Source organism: Anser anser, assembly GCF_964211835.1.
Source record: "Anser anser genome assembly, chromosome: 8".
NCBI lineage: Eukaryota > Metazoa > Chordata > Aves > Anseriformes > Anatidae > Anser > Anser anser.
In genome coordinates this window covers 8,602,495-8,627,211 of record NC_139728.1, presented here as the reverse complement: position 1 = coordinate 8,627,211, position 24,717 = coordinate 8,602,495, and the positions used below count along the sequence as shown (strand labels likewise).

General features: G+C 44.3%; 1 protein-coding gene across 4 annotated transcripts in view; it reads left to right on the top strand.

The window, feature by feature from the left end:
- Positions 1-1,077: 1,077 nt before the first annotated feature.
- Positions 1,078-24,717, top strand: part of TEDC1 (tubulin epsilon and delta complex 1) — a 69,899-nt gene continuing 46,259 nt past the window's right edge. For 2 of the 4 annotated variants that reach the window (XM_083847654.1, XM_083847653.1), the window contains exons 1-4: positions 1,078-1,237; positions 1,913-1,991; positions 8,526-8,728; positions 20,198-20,368. In XM_083847654.1, the coding sequence (XP_083703780.1) occupies positions 1,121-1,237; positions 1,913-1,991; positions 8,526-8,728; positions 20,198-20,368 (570 nt within the window). In that variant the 5' untranslated portion in view covers positions 1,078-1,120. The remainder of the gene's footprint in view (positions 1,238-1,912; positions 1,992-8,525; positions 8,729-20,197; positions 20,369-24,717) is intronic. The other 2 variants (XM_083847656.1, XM_083847655.1) reach the window with 1 other exon arrangement.

Sequence of the window (24,717 nt, the reverse complement as noted above, 5' to 3'; positions counted from 1 at the left end):
TCTGGGCAATGGAGAAATGCCACAAGGGCCTGGCACCAGGGTAGCAGGGCACAGTATTGGGTTAATGTGGCAAGGTTTTGGTAGCAGGAGGGCTGCAGGGGTGGCCTCTGTGAGCAGAGCCCAGCAGCTGCCCCGTGTCAGATGAGAGCCAGCTCCATATGCTTCAAAAGGGACCGACCACTGGCAAGAGCCAAGCCAATGACCAGTGTTGTTTGTGCCTCTGTGAGAGCAGATTTAAGAAAGGGAACAAACTGCTGCACGACAGCAGCTGGGAGAGCAAGGAGTGAGAAGCAGCCCTGCAGCCCCCAAGGTCCGTGCAGCAGGAGGGCAGGAGGTGCTCCAGGCAGGCAGCAGCAGTTCCCCTGCGGCCTGTGGAGAGGCCCCTGGTGGAGCAGGCTGTCCCCCTGCAGCCCACGGGTCCCACACGGAGCAGATCTCCACGCTGCAGCCCGTGGAGGAGCCCCCGGTGGAGCAGGTGGATGTGGCCTGGAGGAGGCTGCGGCCCATGGAGAGCCCCCGCAGGAGCAGGCCCCGGGCCGGAGCTGCAGCCCGTGGAGAGGAGCCCACGCAGGAGCAGGGGGTCTGGGGGCAGCTGCCGCCCGTGGGGGACCCGTGCTGGAGCAGTTTGCTCCTGGGGGATGGACCCCGTGGTACGGAGCCATGTGGGAGCAGTTCTGGAAGAGCTGCAGCCTGTGGGCAGCACCCACAGGATCAGTTCGTGAAGGACGGCATCCTGTGGGAGGGACACCACACTGGAGCAGGGGCAGAGAGGGGGGCGATGGAGAAGCACTATGGGCTGACCACAGCCCCCACTCCCCAGCACCACTCAGGGGGAGCAGGCAGAAGAGGATGGATGTGGGGAAGGTGTTTCAGTTCGCTTTGAGCTCCAGTCTGCTAGCGACAGCTAATAAATTTTATTCATCCCCCTGTGCCGAGTCTCTTTTGCCCGTGACACCTTCTCCCGCTCCCCCCAAACCCCCAGGACCCCTCAGCGCCCGGGGACCTGGGGGGGGCTCCTCCGGGGCTGCGGGGGGCGCTGCGGGGGGCGCCGCGGAAGGGACGGGGCCACCGTGCGGAAGGGGCCGGGCCCGGCAGCGGGGCGCCGGGACGGGGCGAGGCCATGCCGCGGGGCCGGGCGCTGCCGGGGGCCGTGGGGGCGCTGTGCCGGGCCCTGCCGCCCCGGGCCCGGCTGGTGCCCGAAGCCCTGCGCCGGGCCAAGTTGGACCGGCCTCAGGCGGTGAGCCCGGGGCTCCCGCCGCGCCCCCGCAGCCTGCCCCGGCTCGGCGAGCGGCAGGGGGAAGCGGGGGGGGGCCGGGCGGTGAGGGGCTGCCGCGGGCGCTGAGCTCGCAGTTGGCTATTTTAAAGCTTTTACGAGAGCTGAGTGAAATGCCAGCGGCGCGAGTCATTGCGGGCGAGCGGCTGGCCTTGTGCGGGCAAGAGGAGCTCTCCAGCCCGCCGGGTGAAGGGAGCTCCAGCTCCGTCCCCAGCTCAGTGGGTGCTGCTGCCTCCCGTTTGTGAACTGTGGGCGCTGTCACGGCCTCATCTCGGTGACAGCAGAGCGGGGACGTGCTGTGGCGGTGTTGGAGCGGATACAGCTGCCTCTGGGGTAGAGGGGAGCAGTGCTAGGCTGCGTGGTACGGCCAGCACCAGCATCCCTTTCCAAGGGCACCTGCCCTTAGGTAGCGTTCATCAGGCAGCGAAGGCCTGAATGGGACAGGGGAGCTGGCAGGATGCAGCTGTGCCCTCCTGTGCCACACCTGATGCTCACATACGGGTCTCAGGTGTGCCCTCCCGTGCAACAACTGATGCTCATTTACAGGCTTCGTTGCTTATTTAAGGCTGAATCCTGAATCTGTGGTGGATTTTTTGTGTGTGTGCGTGCTGATCTCCCTCTGTTCTTGTTCTTTTGCAGACCCTGGATTTCTGGAGGCTGCTCTATGCTCTCCTGAAACAAATCCACGGAAGCAAGTGGACCGAGTGTGATGCCATAGGTAACCATGGCTGGCCGCTTTGTCTGTCCCAGGGATCTACTGGGGCTGGTGTTGTAGCACCTTTTTTTTTGGGTTAGTCACTCTCAGTAAGGAGTGCTCCATTCTGAGGAACTAGTTTATGCCACTGGCTCTCGCTGTTTTATCACAAATGTGCAGACAGGTATGCTCTTGTTTGGTTCTGTTATCCAGGAAAATGGGATGTTCTTGTGTCTGCTAGGGTCTCTTGCTTCCCTTACACGTTTCACTGCAGGTAAAACTCTGTGATATTCTTACGTGTTCTGAGAATCTGTAGAGATAATTACAGAAGTAGATTTATGTTCCCCATGATCTGTTCTTTCCCCATTCTGCATATGATGCATGATATTATGGTTAATTTTCTATCAAGTCCTATGTCAGGGCAATGAATTATAACATATGAACCATGAAGACAGTGTTTTAGAATGAAGTTCTAGACAAAACAACAAAATAAAAATGCATATGAGTATTTTAGAGGGACCATAAATATCTCTGGATGGGGCTTCTACTGCAGAGAGAAGCTGTATAAAGGCTGGCTTCTCATAATGATAGAGCACTAATTATTTCTTAAATACGTGCCATTCCAAATTTGATACTACTCTTCAGGTTTCCCTCTCCACTCCAGGATTCAGAGCCCTTTCAGTGTAGGAAGAAAGGATCATCTCTGATGTATAGAGGTCTCCGCACACTGAAACCACTTAAAATCAGTCCACAAAAGCTAAAAGGAAAAAAAAAAAGTTGGTTAAGCCCCTAAAGAGTTGGGAAACTGATGTCTCTGGAGACAGTCTTTTTTAAAAATAAAGGCTGAGCATTGTGGCTGATACGTTTCAAGGAATGTGGAGCAGCACCTGTGTGCTTTTGCTGGTAGCTCAGCAGGAAATTGGCATGGTTCTGTTACAGACAGGACTGCTACTTTTCATTCAGCTGTCCTTTGTTTTCTGCTGATCCACAGTCTGCTGCGTGCAACTGTTTGGTAAGTCAATTTATTGGCTGTCCATGACAGCTTTGTGAGGTTGCAATCTCACTGTAACCTGGCTGCTCCCATACTAATTACTAGCAGCATTTTTAGACAGGATTTCTGGATGCATGTGGCAGGTTGCTGGCTCTAGAGAGAGCAAACCCAGTTGTTACTGGTAGATTGTCAGGTGAGTGGGTTGCCCACTGTGAATAGGATCAATATTTCACTGTCTGTCCCAGCTCTGGAGCAGTTGTGGTCTTTCATGTATTTATTTCATGGAAAACCCAAGTCTTCCGCTTCATTAAGGACTAAATAACTTCCTCAGCTCTGTACAGGATTCTGTAGAACAGCAAGGAATTGAAACAGATTCCTCTAATTCAAGTCTAGTGCTTTGGTCCCTGGATCAGGCTTGCCTTTCTTTGCTGGTTTTGTACAACCTTTTAATTATCTTAGCTAAAACCCAGCAGTAGCACTTGCCATATGCCAGAGGAAGGCTATGAACCCAGTACGAGGGATGCTCTGTGCGTAGGCATTGGAACAGCTTTTTGGAAAAGAGAAGCCCTACTCAAATGGTCTTTTGTTTTTTTTTAAACAAAAATCTGACTTTTTTTAGGACAAAAGTTTTTTCCAAAGTTTTGCAAACTTGTTAAAGTTTTGGTCTGTAGTCTGTGTGTGTTGCCGGGGCTACAGTGGTTCTCTTTTTGTTACTCTGTAAAGCGAGACCTGCATTTCGAGGACAACACGTAAGATGTTGGTCCACTTGTGCTCGTGAGATGCTAGGATAAAGCAATGCGTTGCAAGGACAGAACGCGCTTACGGATTTTTCCCCATGGAAAAGGAGAGACTTTCACGTAAAAATTGTTCCTTCAGTTTGGGAAACCCTTTCAATCAAATGACTTTCCACGTTGCACTCCCAGGGTGTATTTCTGTTTCACGTTAATAGCTTTTGTTGGTTTCTGTTCTTGTTATATAAATGAATTTTAGAGAAGATTAAGATTTGCTTTGAATGGTCATTCCCTTTTTATTGGTGTAATGTGAGGCTGTTTAGAAAAACATTCTGCTTTATGTTTTTAAATGGGTGATATATTTTACAGCCCTACTGGCAAAAATGAGAATATTTGAAAAATCACATACAAGAAATTCCATACAGATCGATGATTTAAAGTGTAGGAACTACCGCATTCGTGCAAAAACAACCCAGAAACCCTACTGAAGTCTTTCAGTCAGTGGTTATAAAATTCTGCAAACGTTTCGGTTTTCTACTTTGGAAGAATTTTTTCTTCCTTTAGTACAAAGCGCTCATCCTAAACTGTGGTGGGAAGCATTTAATACACTCTGGCATGTCAGAGCAGTGGATCTCTCATTAGCGGAGTACAAGACAAAGCAAGCTGTGCAGTGGCACTCTGGGCACGACTTTACTGATGAAGCAAGTCACGATTAGTGGTTTCATGTTGCTCTTTCTTGACAGAGGCTGAGGGACCTGGTTAACGGCCACACCAGGTAGCAGTGCAATGTGCATTTCGATAGTTGGAGGAGATGTTCCTTTTCTGGAGCTGCAACTCCATTTTTCTAGTATAAGAAAGAGGTGTGGAGCTGCAACATGTTTTTGTTTGACAAATAAAGTGGAAAATTATCTTCTGCAGCAGCCGCTGCCTCTGCAGGTGTTTCTTGTCTGAGTGTGTGAAGTTACGTATCTGTCTGTTCTTATACTTGATTTAGTTTCTTTCCATCTTAGCCTGCTAGACCAATGCCTAACCCTTATTTGAAAATCTTCTTGTAATTCACTGAGACATTCTGTGGGATTCATGAAGCAGAAGAGCACAGCTGGAGTACGGTTTTAAGAGAACTGAACCGTGAGGTTCATCCACAGCTTGCTTTTATTTGCTGAACATGTTTTTATAAATAATGTGCATGCAGAAAGGAATTAGTTGGAAAGACTGAGTGGGTCTTTCTATATAGATTGCCTAATCCTAATAAAATGCTGGAAGAAAATGTTGGCAAAGAGAAGGTGTTCGAGTGACTGGCATTATCTGCTTATCTGCGTGATGTTTTTGCTCTCTCTTGGCTGCATGTTTTGGAAGAATCCATCTTGTTTTTTGGTACTTATATAGCCTCCACTGCCACTTATCTCAGGGCTGTATCCTTACAAGGCAGAGCATTGTGGAGATGGGAAGAACTGAGTGACTTCTGTAAGGTCACTTAGGCTTTCTAGAAAGGCGCTGTGACTCTTTGAGCCCCCGTCCCAGATCCATGCCTGGACCACCTGCCCACGATTCCTGCCTGATGCGCACAGCAGTCACACCTTCTTGGAGGAGGGCAGCGTCTTGCAGAGAGACAGCTGAAATGGGGAGATGAAGGACCAGAGCAACACAGAAATTCAGGTGGCAAACTGCCTTGGTGGGTCTGGTCCCAAGTGATCTGGCAGGGGAGGGAAATGACTAAAAAGGGAGGGGGAAAAAACAAAAAAAACCCTAGCTTGCTCTATTCCATCTCTTTGATAGGTGATTCCTCAGGGAGCTCCCTGAACTGCAGATGGCAGCACATCTCACTTCTTTGCTCTGAGAAAGAGGGAAAGCAGGTGCTGATCTTCCTTCCTCTTGGAGTGTTTCTGCCTTAACCTGTTACAGCTGTTCCTTTCTTGACAATGACAAATGTGCAAGGAAGAGGAAAGGGAAGCACGAAAATCCAGCTAATATGAGCATGTTCAGTAGTGGTCAAAATAAAACCTCTTAAGATCCGAGTGCTCTCCTGTACGTGTGATTGGAGTGTATATCTATGGCAAGACTTTGAGCAAACCCTGGGCATCTCTGCCACCCTAGCATCATGCTGGGAAGCTGCTCGTTTTTTAATATTCACATGTCCTACAGAAAGAGCAAACAGTCATTTAGAGGTTTGGGTTTCCTTTTTGTCTGTGGTGCCAAAGCAGGCTAGGTGTAAAAGCAATTGTCACACATCTGTGCAGAGGCTGTGCCCTGCAGAACACCGGTCCAGCAAAAATTTAGTAGCTCTGCACCCTCACATTGCCTGCTTAATCATGCTCCTGATGTTTTTTCTTCAGTTTTAGGAATATCTTTGCCAGGAATTCATGTGTAACTTTCACGTGGTCAGTCACACGTTCCCACTCCTGTTGCTGAAGATGTATAATAGTGGTGTGTAGCATTTTCAGCTGTGTGTGTGGATTGAAGAGCACTCTGGACGTTGGTGTCTCCTCATGGGTGCACACGCTTCTTTCCCTAAATTCTGAGGTTGTTGGAACGGTGCAAACTCACCTTCCTCTGTTTTGTCAAAGCACAAGGAGCTTGATGGCTCTGTGGCTACCAGCTCCTTCCAGCCTCAGCAGAGCTGCAGCAGTGCCCTGCTCCTGTTGGGTTACCAGCACAAGTCAGGTTACGGCTCCTCGTTCTGTCTTGGCTTTGTGTTATTTTCAGTAGATACGACTCCCTTAGCATTTTGCAAATCAAGACTCTCTTTCCACTGTGAGAGCCTCTTATAATTAACCAATTCCTTTTGAGAGCAGTATTGTTTTTCTCATTTTTGTTTTGAAGTCGGTCGTGATGTAGTTCTTGAGCTTCGGCAGTCGATGCTAGACAAAAGAATGATTACAGCGCGTGTGGCTGCTGAGGGATGTTTTTAGGACAAGTGGCCAAGGAGCAGACAAATGAGTAGGTAATGTGATGAATGAGTATGTTAATTAAGGACAGCACTGACAGTCCCTGATTGCTTGAGGCTTGTGCTTTGTTACTGGTGTGTGTGTACCTTTTTCATGAAGCCTTATGGAGATGCTGAAGCCTTACACTGGAAAGGGAGAGCAGCTTTTTTACTTACCTTGTAAGACTGGATCCTCAGCTGGATCAAACCGAAGGTTCCTCCAACTCTGTCCAATACTGACAGCTGTCAAAAATGGAGGCCCAGGGCAAAGGACAGGACAAGTACACAGGGACGCTTCCAGGAGTTAAGTCTTTCAGCTTTCACTAATTTACATCGTAGGCTTCCCAAACCAGAGGGCACGACTTTGCTTTAAAGAGTTTTGTCATACTCATTCTCAGTCCTTCCTTTGCCTATGCTGTCGTTTCTTAAAATGAAGCCGTTCTGGGTTTGTGATCTTACTTATCCTTTCTCTTACCTTTTTCAAAATCTTCCGTAGCCCTTCTGGGACTGAAGAAATGAAGTAACACAGAGTTTGAGATGTTGTGGGGTCATTGTGGGTATAGACAGATATATAATGTTCTTCCCTGTGTTCTGTCTAGGTTCCTTTTTAGACTTCTTGCATTTGGTCGCTTTTGGATATATAGAGGGTCGAGTGTAGTATTGTCAGGAAAATTGTGTTCCAGAGTGCAGTGGTCAGTTCCAGGCCTGTTGCCATGTCAGAAAAGTTAGGATTGTTTTTTTCCCTCGTGTGCATCATTTTTCATTATTTTTTAAAGGAATTTTATCTGTCGTTTTCAAATCACAGAACCTAGCGAGTCCAAGCTTTTCATTATCAGCTCGCATTCCTTACCACAGAGTAATTGCACGTCAGCACCAATCTTTCTGTCGCTATCATATCGTCCTTGTCATTTTGAGTTGAACAGCAGAGGTTTGGCTCAGAGCCCTCTTGTGAAACCACTGCGTGTTCCCACCCTCTGATTCTCGTCTGCTAGTCACTTCTTGGTGCAAGCTCACCCTACTGGCTTAGTTTCTTTTTGCTAGCTGAATGCCTCTGGGAAATCTAAGCGTCCTGCATCAGTTGAATCTTTCTCAACCACTCACATGTTGTTGCCTTTGCAGAACTCCAGCAGCTTTTTCAGCAGGGCTTACTTTTACAGCAGCTGTTGGTTCTTCCCCAGCATATATGGGTTATCATTGTGCCCCCTAGTTGTGTTCTTTATTACAGTTTTGACTACTTTACCTGGTACAGAGCTGAGGCTTCCTGGGCAGAACCTGTTTGTATAAAAATTTTATCTTTCTTTCATCTGTATTTCACAGTTCTGTAGTGCCTGTCTTGTAGCTGTCAGGTAAAATTTGCTGGTGTGAAGGAATATGGATTGGAGCATTCCTGAGAACTAACCAGTCCGTGCAGTCTGGTATGCAGCGTGGTGTGCCGCGTTATCTCTGCCTGCCCACTGCTGCTTAGAGATTTGCAGCAGGCTGCGAAACTCCTATCTCTGAATTCCAGTTTCGTTCAGGAGTCAAGTGACTCGAGGTATTTACTAATTCATAGGATGCTTGGTGGCTCATAAAAAATGAAGAGGTGAATTGGAGTCCTGGTAAAGTGAGGATGGCTATTTACCTCTTTTGCTTTTGTTAATCTACATGAAGCCTCGATCTCAACTCTGAATTTTTCATTTCCCTTAGCAGTAATTTCTGTAGATCAGAATGGGACAGCATAAGGAAATCTCTTACCTGTTACCACCTTCCTTTGTCAGTTGTCGAATAAAGTACCGAACTCTGCTCTCCACTGCCTTCCATTAACCTTAGGCTTAATTAAAAATCTTATTCTCAGAGCAACAGTTTCTGGAACTGAATGGGTGAACGCGTTGAGTAGCACAGTGTGTTATTCGTGATTGTTTTCTTCTTTTCAGATACCCAAATTAGGTTTGTAAAGTCAGCACTGTGGTACCATGGCTATGGCAGGCCAGAGCTCTATCGGCTCCCCTCCGATGGCTCAGCAGGTAGCCGGGAGCTGCTGCTGGCATTTTCCTGGCTGCTGCACAGAATCAGCCTCTTGGAACAGCTCTTGGCTCGGAACAGAGTGAGGACTGGAGATGAAACCTCTGTGTGCATGGTGAGCCTGTTCGTGTCCTTCCACCTCGTCCATCCCTAAGTAATGTTCTGTGACAGAAGCTGTGTTATCATTAGTGGGTAGCGCACAGTGTGTGGTATCGTGGTGCTCTTAAAAATAAATGCCTTACACTAGCTTTATAAAAAAGTTGCAGGGGCCAGCAGCTGGAACCTGTTTTCTTTCCCTTCTCTAATCTTTCTGTGTGCAGGTGATCTGGGTTCCTTCTCTTTCTCACACTCCCCTCCCTGAGTGAATGCTGTCACTATTTTTTTCCTTGCGGTATAGATGAGACCAGTTAGGAGGAGTGCAGGTAAGTGCATGTCACTGATCTCTGCTTCCAGGCTGTAGGCATGGAAGTGGAGGTAGGCAAACAGGTGAGCTGTGAATGCTGGGTCTGTTGGCACAGGGTAAAGCAAGTAATCCTAAGGCAAACAGCACTTTAAGAAAACATCTTGGGGTAACTAATGACATGACTGATGACAGTAGTTACTTGGGGTAACTAATGACCTTGTAGCTTCCTTGAGAGAACAATGAGGTATACAATTGTGTTTCGATCAATAAAAAGATGTTAGCATGCAGAAAGCCTGGTCTGCAGTAACGTGAGGATAGCTGTGTGTCTACTTTAGCTGCAGTGTACGTGATCGGGACGGGGGGGGAAGGCAAAAAAAAAAAAAAAGCCCCGAGCCCACGTTATAACATGGATAAAGGATAACTGCTTTTAGAACCCATCCCTTGCATTTAAGAGCACGTGTTACTATATAGATGGTTGCTAAACGGGAAATAATTTGAAGGGAAGAGTCATTTCTGTAACAACCTTATGAGCAGTATTTTGGGAAAACAGTCCACACTTACTACGCTCCAATTGCTGCACAAAAAAGGGAGCGGAAGAGCTGCAAGGTAGTGCCGGGTGTGCTGGGTGTGAGTGGTGGTGCCCTCTGGTGATGGGAAGGGCACCTCAAGACCTTAGGAGCAACACACTTGTGAAGACACTTTTCCTTTAAGCTTCTTGTTTTTTCTTGCTTTTTGTTGTGTGATAGCAGATTTTTTTTCTTCTGATCCTTAATTTCTATTACAAAAGAGGGATGAATGAAGTGTAGCAGCAACATGAATTCAGGAAATAGGGCAGCACGTACATTATTTTCTCTGAAGGACTAAGTTTCGCCTTTTCCAAAATAAGCTGAAGTAACTATGGTAAAAGAATGTTATCTCATATGTCCACACGGAGAGGCATTAAGCAATTTATTGCTGTGCCTTTCGTGTCAATTGTAATCTGCTCCACCTGTGTTTCTCAAAAAAATACATTTTTCATGTTTTTTTTCCAATAACTGTCCAAAACAGTGTTTGTAAAGGTTTACAGGTCTGGATTTTTTTTTTTTTGATAGGTCAGACAAAAAAGTTTATAAACTGGGAGTTGGAGTTAGTGTGTGTATGTAAGGCTCATTGTATTGATGGTGATGTTCTTCTTTGGTATTCACCTAGAAAGTTTTCATTACAAAACTTGCAAGTAATAAAACTAATAAAAACAGTTGTTCTTAAGGAAAGAAATGATAGGTTGTAGTGGTGGAGGACATGTAAACAGCGTGCTTTGAGATTCTGTATCACAAGGAAGTTAAACAGAATTTTCGGGGAGAGACCTTATCTTTTGGTTGATAATTACAAAACCAATCAAATTGACCAGTAAAACCTGAGCAAATGATGATCTAGAAATGAAATGATGATCTAGAAATTCAGGAGATAATGATGGGTGTGAACTAGAAGATAGGTGGGTCACACACCTTCTAATCGTAATAAATCAGTTCCTTGTATTCCACTCAGGAAAACCTGTCTGTTGAATAAAAGTGTGATAGCTATTGTAGTGTTACTTTGTGGGATACCTTCCTTGGTACCCGCTCAGACAATGTTTTAGCCCCCTAAAACCATAGGAAGGAAGGAAAGAAGGTGAGGTTGTCGCTTTGACACCCGATATCTTGTAAGTTAAAGTACAGCCTAAACAACTGAAGTGCTGCAATTTTGACTCTGAATGTTAAATACCAGGCTTTTCTGGTACTTAAACTGAAGTGTTGGAAGATGCATAACAGATTGTACAGACATTTCTAAACATGCCAGAGATGCAGTCTCTGCAATTGCAACTCTCTTCTATTTGAGTAAATTGAAGGAAAAGGCAGGACAACTAGAAAAATTTTCACTAGAGAAAGATCGGTCTTAAAGAGCATTTCGGTTTCTTTTTTTAAAACAACCGAAGTTCTCAGCTGAGAAAGAGCCTGAAAAATGTTCCAGCACATGGAGCCTTTTTAAAAACGTATTATAAACAATTGAAAATATTTTCTTGAAACGAAAATGTCGCAAAACAAAAATCCTTGAAATACTATTTGGTTCTGTGCACTGCCAAGATCTCTGCCAAAATCAGCAAAGCATGGAAGCCAGTACTTACCAGGAAAGCACATCTGTTGGTCTACTAGAGAGAATAAATGTGAAGAAAATCCCTCCCCTTCGTCTTCATCTAAAAACATGGAGTCTCAAGAACTGTAGGCATAGCTGTAGTTCAGCTGATGTGCATGTGGCTTGCTTTTAAAATTTTGTTGTAAATCCACAGATGTGGACAGGCTCTTTTGTACGAAGAGGAGAGAATGCAGCTAATCCCAAAATTAAGGATGCAGTGAGGACTATTCTTTCAGGCTATGTTTGAAACAAAGCTTACAGGCAGCTAAATTGCTGATAATATGCCAAATACCCAACATATCAAGGGCCAATTAAATTAATTCTGTTCATTTCATTTCAGATTACCTCTCTATGGCCTTTTCTTCTTTGCAGTTCCTTAGCAACACAGGTTTTTTTTCCCCCTGCAAATTGAACACTTCCATCTAAAGGATTTCAGGCCAGTTATTTATAGAGGGACAAGGGTATTCATGACACATGATGGACATTGAGCTCAGCCGCTGCAAGGGATTCAGAGCTTTAAGATCCTGAGCTCGGGAAGGCATCCAACAAGCTTAATTTTACAGGCACTTAGATCTCCAGAGTCAAAAGTTAAGTGATTTCTAAAATTATAAGCTAAACAGCAGTAAAAGCATGATGAAAGGGTTAGGGTGCTAGGAGCTAGTGCTTAATGTGTCTGAAATAATTAAAAAAAATAATTATCTTGAGGGTAGTTATTGGTAAGGACAGGTATGGTTAGTAACCTGGGATGATTATATGGGTTGACTGCTTTGATGTGTTAGGAGAATCTTTCAGGGCACCTTGTCTGGTGTGGCCTCCAGCTCATGTTTTTAACAGGGCAATGCTGCAGTGTCTCTGCTGAGCCAGGTGCGACGTTCCTGCCGCAGGATGTGCCAGCTAGCAGGATGGAGGGAGACGCTGCCCCTTCCACCCATGGCTCTCTTCTAGATTATGAAACTTATAAACCGAGTGGGGAGACCGTTAAAAGAGCTGACTGGAACCCCAGTTGCCGTGCAGGAGGAATAGGAGAGGGAAGATGGGGTAGGCAGTGAATGTCAAGCTCTAGTGCTTGCCTGCTGCGGTTCAAGTGCGTTCTGTGAATTTACTGTACGGGTTTGTCAGCAGGTTGATGACACCAGAGGTGGTAAGTGAAAGTTCAAATATTGCATTAGTCAACTCTTTGAAATAGATAAGTAAAAAATCACTAATTCTATTAGTCCTTTAAAGACCCGAGTGCAATCTGAATTGGAGGTTCACGTAGTTTTACTGATGTGTCTGCTTGGGAATTCTCACCTGTTATGGCCTTAAAGCACTGGGTGATTAGCTGAGGGACACTGTCTTGAAAGGCTTTTTACACCCTGCGTGGACTTCTGTCTCAAACAAGCACTGCAGGGATGTTGGATTTGGCTTCTTTGGTTGGTTGTGTACATAAGGAATATTCTCAACTGTTGTTCACTGATTCCATATGAAAATCCTAGACTACTGGGGAAAGTTGAAAAACAGACCAAAAACCACCACATCTGAAAAAACAGTGTTTAAAACACAAAGAATTACCTGTGACAAGTCCTACCCAATTTGACAAGATAATGGACTCTTCCCAGGGTGATTCTTTCTCTTGGATTCATGCCTGTGAAGTTGGTGGACTTTTTAATTTGAATTGTGAAGATTCACAGGCAAATTCAGTGCTTCTACAACTGCCAGACAGGGCAGCAGCCACCATTTCTCTCCAAATCAAACCCGTTAATTCTGAGAGGTATAGGTTCCTCCATGAAACCAGGGTTCTCGCATCCTACGGGGGAATTCTGCTAGTTGTGCTGAGTCTCTGTACCTTATTTAGCTGTTTATGCCTTGTAGCCTACTGACATGTCGCTGACCAAAACTTTATGCCAGATATCTCTTGCAGAGTGTCTGGGTGATCTTCACCCAGGAAGGAAGACAAAGAATGAGAGGACCTTGAGAGAAACCTGATAGAAGCATTGGCTGCCCACAGCTAAAGGCAAAATAGAATAAAATAAACATCCAGTAGTGTCAGTAAAGCCTGAACCCTGTGTATAAAGCCATAACAATGAAAGTGCAATTGCTCGTTTTTTCTCTGCCACTCATCACCAAAACTGTCCTGTACTAAACCTATAAAACAGACCTGGAGAGTTCTCATTCTCTCTCTCCCTGGCTCTTTAAGAAGCAGATAATTGTTTGATATAAACCTGCCTTTTTAGCATATTCAGCATTTGACTGATTTTTGCTTTGCTTTTTAAATTTTACTGATAATACCACAGCTTTATCCAAATCTGTGCAGTGGCTTGTGCAGATAATAGCAGTGCTCTGTGGGCATGCATTCCTTCTGTTCCTGTGGAGGTATGTGGCCTGTACTGGTATTATTTCTACAGCTGAAATTAATCTATATGCCCAATAATTTAATTATGTGTGGAGGCTGTGGAGTTTTTAGATGAGGGTAACGATGTTATTTCCCTCATTATCACCAAGCCGTGTTGTACAAACACTTGTTCTTGGTTCCAGTAATTCCCTCTGCCTGCTTCTTGCCCTCTGTGTGAAATTGGACTCCCCTCCCTTTTTGTGAATTCGTGGTAATCAACAAATAGAGCTGTTATGGCTGGTGTACTTGGAATTCATGGGTGTCTCGCTAGCATGCCAAAGTGAGCTCAGTTTCATTACTTCTTGTGTGGGGGGAAATGAAACTAAATGTGCCTTCTGACTCTTGGGTTTGCAATTTGATTAATCTTTTGTTTGTCACAGTCTAGCTTGGCTCGCTGGCTATTTCCAATATAGTGTGAGACTTCTGCCCGATTTCTAATCTTGCTGTCAGGATGCCTTTTACTTCCAGAAGTCTCGCCTGGCACTGCTGTTCCATAAACCACGTTACTAGATGGAAGTGTGAACGTAGCCCAGCTTGATGTTACCACCCACCCCAGTACAGAACCAGGACACCTTTGACACTAGTGACAGAAAACAGCAATTTTCTGTGTTTTTTTTTTTCCCCTTTTAACCTATTACAACATGGAGAAAAGGAGGGAATCTTATTAACCTATTGATTCTGACTTAGAAGCATAATTACTTTCCATGTTTTTACGGGCTATATTAGCCTGTCAGCTTTCATTTTTGATTTGCCTCCCCTATTCCCTTTGCTTACACTTCTGTTCTGTTTGACCTCCTGTCTAACTTTAACTCTCACGATTTATCTTTTTGCTACTACCATTGCCATATTATAGTAGCTGTTAATGTACGCTATTTTTAAAGACCCTGAAAGCTAAATAGAGGGCACAGGATCCCTAAAGTTTCTTCTGCAGAATTTGTCTCCCCTAACTTTTGCTAGAGACTAGCGGAAAATTTATGGTTGGCAACATTTATTTTTGCCTGACGTAGTGAATACACTCTTAAGCTTTTTTTGAGACAGTATGTGAAGTTAAAACACTCTAAAAGGTGTCTGAAATGATCAAAAAGGCTTATAATTTAGGCTTTTCACAGAGGTCATTTACTGAATTTGTTGTTTCTTTGGGTAATATCTGAATTTCAAATAAATGCTAAATTGTTTGAACCTGTGACTTACAGCTGACGGGGTTCTCCCAGCAATTCCTGGAGCCCTTTGAGCTCCAGGCTGAGAGGAAGGTGAGGACTGATGTGCTAATGGGAAGCCTTACCGTAGTGATGCTGGTACTGCGTACTTTGCTAAAATGGGTGCTGGGGAATGTTAAAATTATTCGGTGTCTCTCCTGCCCTCCAGCGGCAGGGAGCAGGCAGGACCTTTTGGTACCTTCTGGTTATCTTTGCCCTTTTGATTTAAATGGGAACACCCTCTACTTTTGGTGTCCCACTTATGTGAAAAGGGTTAACTCTCACTGCAAGATCTTTTGAAGGAAAGCACTCCTTCCTCAGGAGAACAACATGGACATGGAAGGAAAGCCTTGGCAGGCCTTCTTATATATGGCAGAGCTCTGCCTCTCCTCTCGCGGAGGGCAGTTATTTATTGTTCTCCTAGCCCCTTGCTCCAGACTTGCTGCTGATGTCCAGCTGCCTTGCCCCAGTGGAGCAAGATGGGTGTGAGCACGCAGGACTGCAGCTGCAGGCATTATCTGCGTTGCATTCACTGAGCCCTGCAGAACGCGGGATTCTGTGAGTTACGGTCTGCCTTACCGGGTGTTTATTTCAGTAACTTGGCTTCTCTGTGTTGTCTGAATACATAAAGCAGTCATTTGTATCACTTCGACTTTGTGAGCACTTATGTTTGTGGGTATCTAGGTACCTAATTGCTGTGTGCATCCCATGGGAGAGGTTTCTTACACCATCCCTGTCTCCTCATGCACACAGCTATCTGGATCCTGCCTTGTCTAGGAGGAAATCCAATTAATGTTGATGGAGCTGTTAATGAAAATAGTGTTGCCCCTTTCACATCCATGTATTTGAATTGTTCCTTTTCATGTTTTCCCTCCCACTGATAGATATAGGGCTGGATCAGGAAGGTGGGTCTGATGCTCTGGTACTTCTGGCTACGGTGTTTAATTTTAAAAAAAACTCTACCCTATTTAAAGATATGTAATTACATTGATTAACATATGTTATGTCACATGAAAACCATTGTGTGAATTACGAGCTGCTCAGAATGAGCTCTCAGTTAAAGCTTGCATAAGCACTTTATTGCTCTGATTTATGTGATTGTTTTGTCTCTCCCGAGTCCTGCAGCGAACGGTCTAGATACACGTCTTCCCACCGCCGGGATACGAGGCTGCACGCACAGGGTAGCTAGGATTTGAGCAGTACCTATGAGTAAATAGTTCGTGTCTAGGCACGGATTAATTCGGGCGGAAGTGAGTACGAGGGTGGGAGCATTCATTAGAGGGTTTAACTGGCTGCTGCTTTGTGCTGCTCTGCTCGAGGGTTGCTGTCAGCTGGGGATTAGGCTTGGTGCATACATCCGTGGGTTAAGCAGGTTCCAGCAGGGCTGCTTCGCCACGGGAAGAACAGCAAGCAGTTTGGTGGCCGTCCAGATACAGAAGCAGAGAGCTGGTCCTTGGAGGGATTTGGATGAATTATGAGGAAGAGCTACAGTGAGCTGGGGATGAACCAGAGCCTGCTGCGGTCCTTCGTTTACCAACAGATGGCAGCTCATCGTTGCAGAAGAGCATCTCTCGGGGAGCCGGCCCTGCCGAAGCCTTGTTTTCACAGCAATGCAGGCAGCGCAGGCCTTTGCACTTTCATTGGGTGTGCAGGGCAGACTAAGCCAGTGTATTGTTTGCTCAGCATGGTAACTGCATTCGTGTAAGAATGTGTAAGCGTTAAGAGCTCTCTACGAATTAGGAAGCTGTAGAAGTTTAAGTAAGTTGCCCAATACAGGGTTTTCTTTGCAGTACTACTTGTGGTTTTCCTTTTTTTTTTTTCTTCAAGATCTCCCCTTAATCTGGATGGGATTTTACTTTAAATCAATTTTTGGAGTTGAGTTTATTCAAAGTGTATGAACAGACCAAGGTCAACCCTGTACCAGGTCCTTAAAATGCTCATATCTCAAAGGGAACAAGCAGTGCAAAAAATGTTCCCTTCTCAATTTCTGCTAACACAGTGATGCTTATGTTGTTCTTTGATGAACTATTTATATTGCAAAATGCTTGTTTAATTTATCTTCATCCGCTGTGGGTGAAATTGCTCTTTCATTTCCAATAACATGGAGTTGCTTTGTATTTCAAACCAACGAGAAAGGCTTTATTTCTGCCATAAGTTGAAACTTCTTAATCTTTAATTTCTCTGAGCAAGTTGCATAAAAGTTGTTTGCTCAGATACATAGAATGGGAATTACATTTATATGTTCCTGTGTCTTTTTTCACACCCGTCCTTCTCCCACCCCTTATTCTTTTCTTCTAAGTGCTTCTATATCTGGTGGCTTTTCTCAGTGTTTTGTGAATCTGACTTCTCAGCACAGAGTGCCCCGCGAGGGCCGTGTTAACTCTTTTTGCATTGTCTAGCCACAAGTGTATTCGAGTGTTTTGAGAATGCTCTGGTATCTTTTTTCATAACAACTGGGCTCAAAATAGCCTGGGAAGGAATGCTGAGGGCAAAACTTGTGTCAGAGACTGAATTCTAGGGTGCTTTGCAGCGATTTTAAACACAGGCTCTTAGCTCTGACTAAACCGGAGTTGATTTAATGAGCTTGGGTAGCTTTTGTAGCTTGTGAGCTACCTTCCTTGGGCTGGTGCTCTGCTCTGTCCTGGAGCATGCCCTTAGTATGGGGCTTAGCTGGTTATTTGCCTGCATCTTTCTCCATGGGAGACTTGGGCTCCAGTTGTGCGTGAGTGTGGGCAGGTTGGGAGTTCAGGAATTGGCTCGAAGAGAGTATGGGTGAACATACACCTGTCACCGTCATCAGGCCTGTGCTGGGTTTTCCAGGTTTGCTAGTAAATAGACGTTGAGATCTTCTCACAACGGTACTGTGAACGTTTAGGGCAGAAAAGTTTGTAGGGGTGAGGCAGTGGGAATGAAATTGAGAGGCTTCATTCGAGCTTCTGCTTAACAGTTGTGCTCATCGCAGGTGCTGTGGTGAGTCTACGTTTTCCAGTTTGCTTCGATATCGCCAGTGTACCGGGACAAACATCCTACACTGCAACGGGATATCAGTGTGTGACAATGTGGCTTTTGTCCTGCAGCACCGTTCTGTAGCTGGAGTCTGTGTGCCTTCCTTCTCTGAAATAGAATCCAAGAGAAACGTTAATTACAGCAAACACTTCATAAGCAAAAAGCTTTTCTGGTAAGTGGCTATGGAGCTATCTCTGCCGGAGCTGGTGTGGAGCATCCAAGCGAGGGGAGGCTCTTGAGAGCCCTTAGTGCCCGCCTTGGCTGCTCCTGTTGTGGCTTTGGCTAAATAATAGGCACTTCTGTAAATCAGAAGTAACCGCAGGTGTGCACCCAAATTACCGCATAGATTAGATAAATTCACAGTGATATTTGAACCAAGGACTCTAGCTTGGGTTGGTATTTTAGTGATTTTTCTCGCACTGGGAGAGCAGTAAATAGTTTTAGATTGTGGAGATGGCTCTGGAAATTGAGGTCACAGTATAATATGCAAGACTCTTTTTTTTTTTAACCTTGTTTACCTTTATGACAGGCTAAGTATTTCATAGCAAAAGGAAATTTTTTGCGCAGTTTGTGGAATAAATAATAGAGTTTCTGTTAAAAATGCATTGGCTGGCTTCCTTATTTTAATATTAATAAGGCAGGTTGCTACTATAAAATTAGCTCTGCGTGGTGTTTGTCATTTTGCTGCCAAAGCAATTGAGTCTAATGCCATTCCTTCCTTAAATGAATCCCCAGGAGAGCAGTATTTGTGCTATTCTCAAGCCTCTAATCCAGGGGAGTTGGAGTTGAACTGTAATTGATGGGAAATGCATATTTCAGTCTGGGAATCCCAGCTATGAGAGAAGGGCAGAGTCACGTGCTGAGCTCTGTCTTTGGCCCTATGGCTTGCTGGCTGCTTATTTGCAGTGTTTTAGTGTTGTTTACACGTATGTTTTCTCTGATGTACTAATATCCAGCTGTTTACTCGTGTTTAGGGACAACCCAGTAACCATATCTGTATGGTTTCATAGTCCACAAACCTCGCCTGATGGTGGCAAGGTGACCTGCACTGCGCAGGTGCTGTAGGTAGGCCTGCAGTGCTCCACAACTCGGTGCTTTTTGGTTTTTGGTGCAAAAAGCTGGCAGCGTCTGAGGAAAAAGAGTGACATTATGCTTGCCGCAAAGGAGGTGGTCTTTTCCTTGTTTCTTTGTTTTTTTTCTCAAGACAAATCTGTGCCTTTAAAAGGAAAAGCCCTTTATGAACCCTGTGCTGCTGTGATTTATAGCACGTGTTTATCTGAGCCATAGAGCAAAGGGAACAAATCTTGATGCGTTTTGTTATGTGACCAGACCAGCATTTTTGTGCTTATAAATAATACGAACGCTCATTGTATTAGAGGCACTGTCAGCTGAGGCAATAGGTTAAAACAGGTATTGGGGGTTATTTGATCACCGTTACAGATATATACCTTCTGAAACCTGCATTTAAGGCAAGATTGATTAAACTTCCTTATTTCTGCGTTTTTGCGGTTTGCATTTTTAGTTGCAGATCCAAATTGCAAGCAGCTTTGCCTGCCAACTGAATTTCGATAAGATTTTATTGAAGGTGGAAGTCTGTGAAGCAGGGAAGCACATATGTTTAAGTACCGTTGAGGTCTATGGGTACAAATATCTGCTCAAGTGTTTTCTTGAAAACAGTCATATTTCAAGTAGACTTCTTGAGTCTCTACTTTAAAGAATGTGTTGAATCCAACTGGGAGACGCTTTCTTAGCTGGAGAACGCCAGTTCTGAACCGCTGGGCCCTTGCAGTTCTGTGTTATTTCTACTTATATGCTGTAGAATTATGGATTGCTTACTGTATGTACTTCCTTCAGGCTGGATGAAGTTGACAGATCCACCTTTAAGTGGTGTTACTGACATCAGAAGTAGGCCAGCCCATGTGTTCCTCTCTTACTCATTTGCAATCTGCAGTCTTAGCTGAAAATGGAGAAGGAGGTCTGTTTGTAAATGTGAACAATCTTCTTGTGCAGGAGGCTGGGGGAGCTGGAATTCCCTCCGTGTTCCTTGGGAAGGCAATATGACAGAAATGTCTCGCTTTGTGCCCTTAGCCAAGGAGAAATTGCATCCGGAACGTGAAGGTGGTTGGTTGGTTGGTTGGTTTATTGGCTGCAGCAGAAGGAAAATTATGCTTAGTATTTCAGAATCTCTCTTTGTGTCTTCTGGGGTATGGAAAACGAAGGACAGGAGAGGAGACAGCTCACCACATTTTAGCTGAGAAGCTGGTACCAATTCCAGACTTCAGCATTCCTTTAGGCTGTTCCCAGTCCTGTTTTCTAAAAGATTATAATTTCTCTGTACTGCTGGAGTTTGGGGGAATTTTTTCCTCTTTGGCCCATTTGTGTTGTATGCTCTTCACTACTGATTGATTTGAAAATGTTGAAGCTATCTTAAAATATTTTGGTGTTCTCTTCTGCTTTTAGTGTGAAGATGATCTGTCTCAGAGCGAGAAGGGTACAACTGAAATAGCACCTGAATATGGGCCAGAAGACAGAGTTGACGTTCGATACCTTCAGTGGCTAAGTGGGAGGCTGAGGTTCCAGTGGCGGAGTTTGCATGCTCAGCACCAAGAGCAATGCAAACTTTTACATAAGGTGAATGATTCTTCTAACCTGCTATGGCACTGTTTATTATTTAAAAGCCTTGTCAGCTAGTGCTAAGTGTATAAATTGTTCTTGCTTGCTAGTTCGGCATTTTCTCTAGATAAAAGTGAATTATTCTAAATATAAATACCCTCACCTTTCCCCAGTGGGGCAGAACAATGAGAAAATAAAGTATGTGCTGTGTTCATAAGGTTGTAGTTGTATAAAAGTTTCCCTTCCAGGTTAGCACATTAGTCACTTCTGCGACCAGGTAAGCTGTCTCCATTTTTCTCAGAAAATGCCTGCTAGAAGCGTGACAGAGCATTTGGCTCCCAGAGACAAGTTGTGACTCAAAATGTTAGTTTATCACAAGCGTGCATTCAAAATACTGAGCACAGGTGTTGAAAGTCCCAGCAGCAAAACAAAATGCAGATTCCCCTTCTGCAGTACTAGGGTGCATCCAAACAGAACCCAAAAAACCTACCTGCTTTTAAAATGAGGACACAATAGCAATCTGCATTGCTGAGATTCCAGTTCTGTTCCACTTCATGAACAACGTTTATATGACCGTGTGAGAAATGCAGATATCTGGGAGCACCATGTCTGCTTAGCATAGAAACAACCTGGAGGCCCAAAGTTGACAGCAGTGGCGACTGCAGAGACAAGCTTGAAAAAAAAAAAAAAAAAAAAGGTTGTGAAAATATTGCTAAAAATTATTCAGTGGTGTCTTCTCTACCAACCCTCCCCCCCTTCTCCATTCACATCTTTTCAGGTAATTGTATGGATCAGCTTGGTGTTGTACCTAGAAGCTTCATAGAGAATCTTTCTGAGACTAAAAACAGGTTTAAGAAATTTCTCCTCAAAGAAGGCACATCAGAAAGTCATCAGAATCAGAACAAGAGGCTTTTGAATGAAGATGCCTTCTTGGCTTTAATCCTGCATGTGACAGAGCAAGGCTGAAAACTGTAATGAGGTTACATTTTGTTCTTTACATGAATTGATTGCTGGGGAAGATGTCTGATTGACAGCCCAAGGGAAAGATCAGGTGCTGTGTGTGCAGCATCCAAAGTAACCTTTTGCTTCTTGTTGCCCACTGTGAATGTGCTTTCCTGAGCTGGAAAGGAAGATAGCAATTCACTTTAAGTGCAGGTGCAGTCCTTGGCTTTTGTGCTGAGATTACAGACAGTGATGCTGTTGGAAGAGATGCCTTAATGATGTAAAACTCAAATGAAATGATTGGTATCTCCTCCCCTTGAAAAGCTACCTCTATTTTGGGTACACTGATTTTTATGGTAGGTGAGGCAAATATCTCCATAACTCATCATCAGTGCTCTGACTTAGCTAGTAGTTGGCAGTAACAAATCATTAGGCAGTCTCACTACCTCAGCTTGCAGTTAATGAGAGCAAGAAAGAATTAAGCAGCAGGTCAAACCAGGGGCCTCAAGAACAGACACTCTCTCATGGTCCAGATCGGGCACTGAAAGGAAGAGATGTGCTGATTAAGCAACACTGCTAATTGTTTACAGGGGACATGTGATGACCTCCTATGGGGACTGTACTTTGCAATAAACCTGGGCTCTTTTCCCCTCTGGCTACCTAAGGAAAAATGTTTGTTGAAGTTAGGACCGGTACAGTCAGAGGAACATATGAGACAGGTTAAATATGATGCAGTTCTATACCTGAGGATGGACGGGAGCCCAGCTCCTCCATTGGTGATCACACACCGATATTATGCATGGTCAAATACGTATGTGTGACTGAGTTCTGTTCAGAGCTGTAATAATGTGCAGAGTTCTGATTTATGTTTTAATCTGAATTAAAAGCAGAAAAATTGAAAGGCGAAAGTGACTGGAAGGGATTTCATTACGGTGCCACATTAATGTTAACTTTTATGGTACCACAAAACACAACATGTGTACAGTTTAACAGCTGCATAAACAACAATTGATATTTTTTTGACTGTTTACAGAAAACTTTTGTCTGTGCTATTGCATTAACTTAGTTTTAAAACTTTTAAACTACTCTGCTTTATGTTACAAGACTGAGCTGATCCAGTATGACCTGTATAAGTTGTTGATTTTCTCATAGAAACCGCAAACACGGTATGTGAAAGGCTAATGAGTGCTATGATTTTTAATTACACTGACAGATGTAGAGGGCTTTTTCTACAAAATGATAATTATGGCTTTTACTCTGTTTAATAACTTAGCAGGTTATGTATCTCAGCAGTGAAACAGTCTTATTTACTGCTGATCATGAGCTATGGTTTTTGCCAAGTAGTGGCGACACTTCCACAGATTTCATTTTGTGACTCACGCAGGCTCTAAAATACCATATTCTCTATTTGGGGCTTTCTGAGAAAAATGCATCACGCTTGGAAAATGTTCTCATTCAGGAAATGACTGCTTTGCCACACTGTTTTTGGATATTGCATGGATATTGCTACTGGAAATAAGAATTGTTTATTGAGGATCCAACAAGAAGCTACCAAGATGGTGAAGGACTAGCTAAGATGAACATGATCTCCAAGACAAAGCTGAGGGAGTTGGGCTTGTGTTGTCTGGATGTGGGAGGCACCAGCAAATTGCTCCCTTCAGCTATATGACAAGTAGTTACACAGAGGATGGATCTGTGTTGTTCTCAGTAGTACCAGATGACAGACTAAGGGAAAAGGGCCTCAGGTTGTAGCATGGCAGGTTCAGGCATGTTAGAAAAAGCCTCTTTGGGATGATGGGCAGCATTGGAGCAGGTCAACAGAGATAATGAACTATCTCCATCCTCAAAGGTTTGCAAAACTTGCATGCACATGTTGACAACAGGCCTTGTCAGAGCAAGAGGCTGGACTGAAGATATACAAGAAGATTTTTCTTCTATGATTTTGTGGAAAAAATACTGAATTGCTCGGGTGATGGGGGACGTGTACTTTCAGGTTACAAGTGATGACTCATGTCATAATGAAACAGTGCTGTACTGCCTGGAGAAAGGGAAGAGGAATGGTAGGAGGGAAATAGGTGAAATGGAAAAATAACTGACTCTTCTTTCTCTGAAGTGCACAGCTGGTAACTGAAACCCTGCTCTCTGAGGTATGGGATCACTGGGAGCCCCGTGTTCTCTGTCCTGTCTGCAGCTGCTTAAGGTTGATGGCATGAAGTTATGCAGCAAGCAATTCGGGTTAGTGAGGAGGGAAGCCTCCCTGGAACTACAGTGTGGTGTGAACTGCTTGTTAGGTGCTCAGACTAGCTGTTCCTCTTTGCCAGCCCTCCTGATGAGCTCCTCTTGAGTGCCTTCAGCTCCTGGGAGGCATGTTGGAGCTCACAGACACACACGTGGCCTGCTGGAGGATGGAGACCTCCTCAGGGAAATCTTTACCTCTCTGGTGCTGAGGAGCTTTGCAGCCTGAGGCTATGAGCTGTTGAATAACATTATAATGGCTTCTCGACATGGGCAGGTTGGCCTGCTTTGAAAGTATAATAGAGCAATTCTACCATAATTCCCTCAAAATTCTCAGTGGTACTTATTTACCTGGTATGCATTCAAATATATCGAAGCATGAGGGAGAAATTACCATATTAAGGCACGCCTCATGGCTCCTGCTGTTCCATTTCTTCTTCTTTCTATCAAGTACCAGTGGAATATCTGCCAGGTTTTTGATCCCTCTTGAATTCATGGGGGAGAGCAGCTGTTTTTTATTAGACCTTGAATTGCCACTTTACCTTAAAAAAAAAAAAGTGAATGAGAAGCCTTGTGTAGTTTCAAACAAAGAGGTAAGAACCTGAATATTTTAAAACTGGCTTTAAAAAAAATATATCATTGTGCCACAATCAGCGTGTGAAAAGAAATAGTGGAGTTTCTGCAAAGCTGATGGATTTCCTGTGGGTATTTTCAGCTATCCTCCATGCACTGAAAACTAGGACAGAAATTAGAGCTGAAATAGGGGAGGGTTAGCCTGAATTAAGTTGTGAATTTTGTTAAGCAGGTGGATATCTGATTGTGGACTATGGGCATAGGTTAGTAGGAATAAAACGAAATTAAATGGAGTTCCCGACAATAGAAGAGGGACTTTAACATAATTGTTATTATCAGATTGTGGTAAAATGACTATAAAGGTCGTAATGTGCTTGGAAACTGTGAGAGCAAGAGTTGTATTCTGTTAAGGATGTAAAGCAGTGCTGGGAAATGCCTCCAATGAAAGGAATTGTTTCTTGTGCCTGCTCTAAACTGAGCAATATAAAATAAGATGTATTACAGTGGATTAGATTGGTGGTGTCTATATATCTTATATAGTAAAAGAGCAAATGGGCATGGACAAGTCTTGATGTTCTGAATAACAGGGCAGAGACTGATGCTGAGAGTTTGACCAT